The 9,055-nt window shown below is 40.8% G+C and overlaps 1 protein-coding gene across 1 annotated transcript in view; it reads left to right on the forward strand.

The window, feature by feature from the left end:
* The window catches only part of Bap170 (Brahma associated protein 170kD), a 29,315-nt gene extending 20,975 nt beyond the window's left edge, over window positions 1-8,340 (forward strand). The window contains exons 32-39 of the mRNA XM_064039572.1: window positions 69-268; window positions 908-1,018; window positions 1,298-1,422; window positions 1,732-1,894; window positions 4,300-4,446; window positions 5,184-5,219; window positions 6,387-6,478; window positions 6,838-8,340. Of these exons, the coding sequence (XP_063895642.1) occupies window positions 69-268; window positions 908-1,018; window positions 1,298-1,422; window positions 1,732-1,894; window positions 4,300-4,446; window positions 5,184-5,219; window positions 6,387-6,478; window positions 6,838-6,940 (977 nt within the window). The 3' untranslated portion in view covers window positions 6,941-8,340. The remainder of the gene's footprint in view (window positions 1-68; window positions 269-907; window positions 1,019-1,297; window positions 1,423-1,731; window positions 1,895-4,299; window positions 4,447-5,183; window positions 5,220-6,386; window positions 6,479-6,837) is intronic.
* The last annotated feature ends 715 nt before the right edge of the window (window positions 8,341-9,055 follow it).

The raw sequence follows: 9,055 nt of genomic DNA on the forward strand, positions 1-9,055 counted from the left end.
AATTTTGTCTAACTAAAGATGGTGTTTCCAATTCATATACTTTAACTTTATTTATTCAACTTCCTTAGGTAACCAACAACTTCTACAAGGCCAACAGCAAATTATAACAGTATCAAACAACCAGCCGATTATAATGAACGCGCCGATAAAGACGAACGTGCACCGAATGGTTCAGCAACCACAGCGGAGTCCTGTAGTGACCAGTGTGCAGAGCAACCAGGTGTCCGTCGTTAGTGAGGCCAAGACTAGCGTTATACAGAGTTGTGCGGTAAGTACTGTACTCTAGTACATATAGGGTAGATTATAATGAACGTGCACCGAATGGTTCAGCAACCACAGGAGTCCTGTAGTGACCAGTGTGCAGAGCAACCAGGTGTCCGTCGTTAGTGAGGCCAAGACTAGCGTTATACAGAGCTGTGCGGTAAGTACTTTACTATAGATTCTATAATGCAATATATTATCATCAGCTTTGCTATTGCCCCACTGCAGGGCACAGGCCTCTTCTCATACAGAGAAGAAATTAGTTTAATCAGACTCGAGCGCGACGAAGGAATTTAATTTTATAATAATTTTTATGAAATCGTAAGGAGTCGTCGTTCGAATCTGGAAGAATCACAGACATTGACATAAGACAGAATTAGATACTTTCACTACGGTCGATTATGATAGGTGATTCTGTTGGGTAGTCACCATAAGACTGCCAAAACAGGCGAAAGCCAGTCATCGAACCAAGCTGTTAACATTCTGACCAATGAGAATGAGCCAAATAAATTAGTTTATTGTTTTTTAATTCTCATCAACATTTTTTTTGGCTTACAAGCACACGGGATTACGAACTGTAAAACTAAATATTTGTTTCCTCCCTGTATTCAAGCCGAGTTTGAAAGACATTAATTCTTGTCTACAGAAAGCCACTACCCAACCGGTAATGAGACAGGTGATCACCCGTCAACCAGTCATGGTTGGCAACACCAAGATCGGTGATAAAGAGCTCGTCGTCAACCAACCTGTTCCCGAGGTATTTAATAGATATTTTTAAAGACAGTATTTCTTATTATTCTATTGATAATGATAGCAACGTAACCCAGAATTACAGTTCCTGTAAAATAACTTTTCTTCTCCAAAGTTAGATATAAGATGCTGACGTATGCGTAGGAGTGTTTTGTTTTATACATTTTGACCAGCGTGAAATCACTTTTAGCGTACTTCGGATAAGCTAAGCTGTTTGACTGGAAGAAATTACTTTTTAGCGATAAGATTTGTGCCTATACTTTCCTGAATCGTACTACATAAACAGCAGAAGGTGACGCCGCCCCCAGTGCCGTCGGCCACGCCCCCTCCCGCCCCCACGCCTCAGCCGCCGCCCGCCACCAGCCCGCTCGAAGAGACGCCATGGATTTGTCACTGGAGAGGATGTGGCAAGTAAGTACATAACCGAGTGTTATATAAATAGTTGGTATTAAGTGTGTCGCCAAAGAATCGAAGAATATTGTTAATATTAAAAATATATCTGTATAGAAACTTACCAAATAAACTTAGGGCGCTTTCAACTTATGCGTTTCTTGACGGCCGGCTGTGGTGCCGACGTACAACGCACGGTACGGCAACAGTGCGGCGCCGGTACGTCGAACGCTCGACAACAGGACTGTTGCTGCACGGAGCTTTTTAGACCAATTTTATTCTCCTGTATATCTTGTTCTCGTAATAAATATTATCATCACCATTTTACAGATCATTCGGCAGTGCAGCAGATGTGTTCACCCACGCGGCCCGCAGCCACTGTCCGCCGGCGGCGGGCGGCGAGGCGCCGTGCATGTGGCTGGACTGTGACCGCGTGCCGCGCAAGACATTCGCGCTGCTCAACCATCTCACCGACAAACATTGTACTGTGCAGGTCAGTGTATGTCTACAGGTATAGCCTACACACACTGTGCATGTGGCTGGACTGTGACCGAGTGCCGCGCAAGACATTCGCGCTGCTCAACCATCTCACCGACAAACATTGTACTGTGCAGGTCAGTGTATGTCTACAGGTATAGCCTACACACACTGTGCATGTGGCTGGACTGTGACCGAGTGCCGCGCAAGACATTCGCGCTGCTCAACCATCTCACCGACAAACATTGTACTGTGCAGGTCAGTGTATGTCTACAGGTATAGCCTACACACACTGTGCATGTGGCTGGACTGTGACCGAGTGCCGCGCAAGACATTCGCGCTGCTCAACCATCTCACCGACAAACATTGTACTGTGCAGGTCAGTGTATGTCTACAGGTATAGCCTACACACACTGTGCATGTGGCTGGACTGTGACCGAGTGCCGCGCAAGACATTCGCGCTGCTCAACCATCTCACCGACAAACATTGTACTGTGCAGGTCAGTGTATGTCTACAGGTATAGCCTACACACACTGTGCATGTGGCTGGACTGTGACCGAGTGCCGCGCAAGACATTCGCGCTGCTCAACCATCTCACCGACAAACATTGTACTGTGCAGGTCAGTGTATGTCTACAGGTATAGCCTACACACACTGTGCATGTGGCTGGACTGTGACCGCGTGCCGCGCAAGACATTCGCGCTGCTCAACCATCTCACCGACAAACATTGTACTGTGCAGGTCAGTGTATGTCTACAGGTATAGCCTACACACACTGTGCATGTGGCTGGACTGTGACCGAGTGCCGCGCAAGACATTCGCGCTGCTCAACCATCTCACCGACAAACATTGTACTGTGCAGGTCAGTGTATGTCTACAGGTATAGCCTACACACACTGTGCATGTGGCTGGACTGTGACCGAGTGCCGCGCAAGACATTCGCGCTGCTCAACCATCTCACCGACAAACATTGTACTGTGCAGGTCAGTGTATGTCTACAGGTATAGCCTACACACACTGTGCATGTGGCTGGACTGTGACCGAGTGCCGCGCAAGACATTCGCGCTGCTCAACCATCTCACCGACAAACATTGTACTGTGCAGGTCAGTGTATGTCTACAGGTATAGCCTACACACACTGTGCATGTGGCTGGACTGTGACCGAGTGCCGCGCAAGACATTCGCGCTGCTCAACCATCTCACCGACAAACATTGTACTGTGCAGGTCAGTGTATGTCTACAGGTATAGCCTACACACACTGTGCATGTGGCTGGACTGTGACCGAGTGCCGCGCAAGACATTCGCGCTGCTCAACCATCTCACCGACAAACATTGTACTGTGCAGGTCAGTGTATGTCTACAGGTATAGCCTACACACACTGTGCATGTGGCTGGACTGTGACCGAGTGCCGCGCAAGACATTCGCGCTGCTCAACCATCTCACCGACAAACATTGTACTGTGCAGGTCAGTGTATGTCTACAGGTATAGCCTACACACACTGTGCATGTGGCTGGACTGTGACCGAGTGCCGCGCAAGACATTCGCGCTGCTCAACCATCTCACCGACAAACATTGTACTGTGCAGGTCAGTGTATGTCTACAGGTATAGCCTACACACACTGTGCATGTGGCTGGACTGTGACCGAGTGCCGCGCAAGACATTCGCGCTGCTCAACCATCTCACCGACAAACATTGTACTGTGCAGGTCAGTGTATGTCTACAGGTATAGCCTACACACACTGTGCATGTGGCTGGACTGTGACCGAGTGCCGCGCAAGACATTCGCGCTGCTCAACCATCTCACCGACAAACATTGTACTGTGCAGGTCAGTGTATGTCTACAGGTATAGCCTACACACACTGTGCATGTGGCTGGACTGTGACCGAGTGCCGCGCAAGACATTCGCGCTGCTCAACCATCTCACCGACAAACATTGTACTGTGCAGGTCAGTGTATGTCTACAGGTATAGCCTACACACACTGTGCATGTGGCTGGACTGTGACCGAGTGCCGCGCAAGACATTCGCGCTGCTCAACCATCTCACCGACAAACATTGTACTGTGCAGGTCAGTGTATGTCTACAGGTATAGCCTACACACAGTGTTCACTGTCCTGGACACTGTACTGGTCTTACTAGGCGTAAAAATATCGCCAAACTTAAAGGCGTAGGTAGGATGTATAAAGCGAACTTCATGGTGAACGCACACTCGAATATCGATTTCTGTAAAATGTCATACCTATCCGTAATTCTTCCAGATTCGGACACTTCGACGCACAGGATCCAAAGTTTCACACGATTTCAAATAAAGAATCCTAAAATTAGATTCCCTTGTCTCTGTCGATTTTGACAGATGTGCCTTCATTAGACATACCCATAAAACAATGGACTAATAATTCCTATCTTTTTACTACAGGCATTAAAAGCGATCTACAATTCCCGTCGTCACGCGGCTGCGGAAGGGACTGACGGCAAACCCGTCACTCTCGGCTACCCGCCCAACGCTGCTCTCGCAGCCTTAAACAAACACGCCGCCGATATGTTCAATCCTAGAGAACTTATGGTAAGAGAATATGTACCTCATTACTACTAAATTAAGAGCTATTTTCGCAAACTTCTCACTTCAATACTTGCAACCTTTTTTGAAAGCAGCAGTCGTTTTAGAATATGCTTTAATGAAATGTAAAATTTTTCGTTAACACAATAATAATTTAAAGGTGCAGGGATTTCAATGTTGCAATTAATAAAATGGCGTTTGGTGTAGTTTAAATCCTCATGATTTTATGAGACATCAAATCATTCTAATTTCATTTAAATTTTTACATACATCAATAATTATTTCATTTGGCCATTTAAGATTAACTGGTGAAGACCATAAAACTAAATTTTAACTTCATTCATTCGATATATCATATTATTATTGTATAACCATGATATATTAAGTTTTAACTGCGAAATACCAATCCAATGTACTAGGTACTTAAAAATAATTCATTATGATATCACCCCTGCGTTTAAGCAATAAGGGAATCAAATTGTGAGTTACTAAAGACCTCCATAAAATCACAAAAAGTTACACTTAAAATCACATTTCTATTTAACAAAAGAATTTCGATATTTAACCATTCTGTATATAAACACCCCCAACTTAGCTGAGTAAAGATTATGATGATGGTTTACTATGGTACAAAAAGTCACTTGAAACTCACAATTTGATCACCTCAAGTCATGCATAGTCACGATAGTGTCACGTGTGCCGTGTGACGTCACTAACGTAAGTCTGTGTTTGTGCACGCGCAGCACAGGGCCGAACTCAGTCGCACGCCGGAACAACTGGTGAGACGAACACATTCATACGCTCATTCTCATTGGTCGTTATGCCCTTTTTTGGGTTGGGAATTATCCGATATTATAGATGACCGCTGTGTCAGACTCTTTACTAAGTAAAATCCACCATGTCCCTTGCCCAGCCTCTTTCGCACAATCCCACATCCGCGACGTTATGCCCTGTAACATTTAACTTAATTAAAATGACATTCTCAACTCCGAATAGGCTGACGGAGGCATTGTTAACCTATGACAAGAGATTCACATTAGAATACAAAGAAAAGATGCAAATGAGATGCTTTATATAATTTCGTGTAATGGTTATGAATCCTATCACCCATTCCTGTACAGATTACGTCAGTTTTGAAGGTGTCATTTTCATCAAGTTAAACTGTATAGGATTTAATGCTCGTATTCGGGACATGTCACAGAGACCGAATGCTGTAATCCGCATATGAATTATCGTTTATTTTTCAACATTTTGTTCTAAAATAGAGATTATGTTGTCTGTATAATAACGATTATGTTAACGACCAACGAAAATGAGCTTTAACACTAGTGTTTTTGTAGCTTTTGTGTTGTGTGTGTGTTTGTATCCAACTGTATACAAGGTGTCCCAAAACTCAACTATGATCTGGTAACGGGCGAGAAGCCAAACTATACGAATTCTACATAAGTAAGAAAAAAAATCCCATGTATTTTTTATGTGTTATGTGAAAACAACTTTTCTAAAATTGACTTTATTTCGAGTATTGATATAGCTAAATCTCTATTAACAACTGGTAACGTTGAGTTTTGGTAAACTGATAAATATGTAGTGTCAAACTCATATTGAGAAGAACAAGAGAGACACACTTAACATGTGTTTTTGTAGCTAAATTATGTGTTGTGTGTATCATAGTGTTAAACACAAATGTTTGTTTTTGGCTTCTGTGTTAGTTTTTGTATACTAAGTCACGCATACATGTTTTATTAATGAAACACATAGAATTTCAACTAAAAAATATTTTTAAGTGCTATGCTTTAATACCATTAGAAATACACAAATAATTATCTAGTTTCACATGTTTTTTAAATCTGTTTTCACCACCATAGAAATTATTTAACATAACCAAATATTGTATGTTGTACATATTATAGTGAAATAATTTACTAATAAAATTGTTAATTTAACAGGATGAGAACGAGGGTCCGGTCACGAAGAGCATACGATTGACAGCAGCACTTATATTAAGGAATATTGTCATTTATTCTAATACTGGACGGAGGTGAGAAAAAATATGGATTTTAATGATAGTAGTGGCGCTACCCATGTGTTTTTAGTACAGATAAAAATGCGACGACTTTAAAATCCTTTCAGTACAGATAAAATTAGAGTAGACTTTAAAATTTAAATCCCATTTTGACTTATTAGTTCAATTAGTTTTGATAACAACATTTTAATCTTGCTATATTATAATTAAAACAACGCTTATAATAAAAAAAAAACATTGGATTTCCGCCAACTGCGATGGCATTCGTGGTTAATAAAGTCATATTGTTAATCTCAGCGTCTTCATAGAATTAAATTTATATAAACATAAGTATGCACAGTACAAAATCACTCGTACGTATATTTCTTTCACAGACAACTCCGGTCATACGAGGCTCACTTGGCGACCATCGCGCTAAGCAGCGTGGAAGCTTCTCGAACAATCGCCCAAGTTCTATACGACATGAACAACATTTGAGAATCGACACCCGGGCACCGAGCCCAAGACTAGCGATTACAGTACATACCGCCACTGTAAACTGATAGACAGAGATTGAAAAATGATTGGAATGTACTTTCTTCTTTCCGAAGTAAAATCGAAGATGGCGTCATTTCATCGAAAAAAAAGTATCGATAAAATTTTGAAACAAGATTGTCACATCACTGGGTTACATCGGTATTGTAAAGGGAATTAGAAAGCGTTCGTTTCGGAATGACAAGATTGTAATGCCTAGACTAATTATGTGGCAGGCATGATTAAAGTTGTGTTTGGAAAATAAAGAAAAAGTGGTTGTTTTGTATTGTATGTGATTGAAAGTTCTGCAGTGTACCGACTGTTCAAAACACAAGTGCAGTTATTTGTTGTCTATCTTTTTATAGCTAGTGATCTGAATTAAATATGAACTCTTAATATTTAAGAAAATGTGTGCAAATTAGACCTTGGATAATATTTAGAAATAATTTAATTTTATAATAGGAGAATAATATGACAGCTTTTTGAGTTTTAAGCATACTTAAAATGGGTGCAGAGCATATTTTTTATGTGATTAGGTGTAACTTTATCATTTGTTGATCCCAATTTCGTTATAACAATTTGTTATCTTTCACAAAATCTGGTTAATTAATGATTGTCAACTGTGCAAGGCTGGTGATCCTACTAAAATGAGTAAGCGCGATTTTAAACGAGCGTTTTTTCTGAGCGTATTGGTCGTTTTGGCATAAGTTTTTCAGTCATTTTAGAATGAGTGTTTGGCTAAAATACAAAAACGAGCGTATAGCAGTACGCTTGTCTAAAACCGCTCTAATGTACTAAATCCAATTTGAAAAATATCAGGAATTTCGGTGTTATTCTGGTAATACTCGCAATATCATAAATAGATCTACCCATAAGCAGTTTTTACTAAAAAATAATGATAAAACAAGTAGTTAATTATGTGCTTATACAATCATTTGCTTAATGTACCGAATTCAAACCTCTGCTTTTGTGAAATTGTTTCAAACAGATTGCAATCAACAAATGAACTTTATATACTTAAAAATTATCATTTACCACATGTAGATAAATAGATTAGAGCAATATTATTAGTCAGATGGTAAAATTGACACCTTTTTTGTTTTATAGACCACAAATGGTTGAAATTCTTACAAGTATAAGCCTGAGGTTTCACAAATACTGTTATATGCTTTTACCATATTGTAAAATATCTCATTGTACATGATTAATAGGAATTTATTATATTAAAACTAAGTGGAAGTTGTGAATGACAAGTATTATTTTTGCAAGTCTTGAGTGAATGATTAATAGTAAAATAACTGGGGAGACTACAATGATGACAGTGAATCGATGTAAGCGCAACGGAAAATAAATAATTTTAGATATTTTTGAGTTTAGTTTCTTACCTGCTATTTCCCTTTGTCCCAAGGGAACTAGTTCCCATACCCAGATAAATATATTCTCTGTAACTCGAGAATAGTGTAGCTACCCATCATCTTCCGAGCCTTTTTCCCCCAACAATGTTAAGATCGGCTTCCAGGCTAACTGGATGCAGCTATGTACCAGTCTTACAAGGAGCGACAGCCCTATCTGACTTCCCCAACCCAGTTACCAGAGCAACCCAATATATACCCCTTGGTTAGACTGCTGTCAGACTTACTGGCTTCAGACTACCCGCAACTCCTAGTAGTACTAGTGTACCTACCCAACCATGAAATGCTACAGATATCTGGTTTCTAATACGTATTGACTGAGTTTTGAATGCAAATAAGTGCAGGTACTTGTGTAAGATTAATCTCATCTGTTCTGCATGTACTAAATAAAACAAATTCATACTTACCAAAGCTAATACGCAAATCATTTACTGCATTGCATACTGTGTTCAATCCTTCAGTGTGCAAGGAGTGCTGTGCCCACTAGAGGGACCATAGAAAGGTTGATGATGTATATTTTGGTGCTCATTTCCACACCACCCTAGAGGTAGAGCACAAGGTGCGCTTTTTTTATAGTGGTGTCCCCAATAGGCCTAATCCACTAGCAACTTTTTATAATACATTACCTGCCAAGGTGACTTTGCATCCTTGAAAGTTGCTTTTGCTT

The sequence above is a fragment of the Helicoverpa armigera genome, chromosome 19 (assembly GCF_030705265.1).
Source record: "Helicoverpa armigera isolate CAAS_96S chromosome 19, ASM3070526v1, whole genome shotgun sequence".
NCBI lineage: Eukaryota > Metazoa > Arthropoda > Insecta > Lepidoptera > Noctuidae > Helicoverpa > Helicoverpa armigera.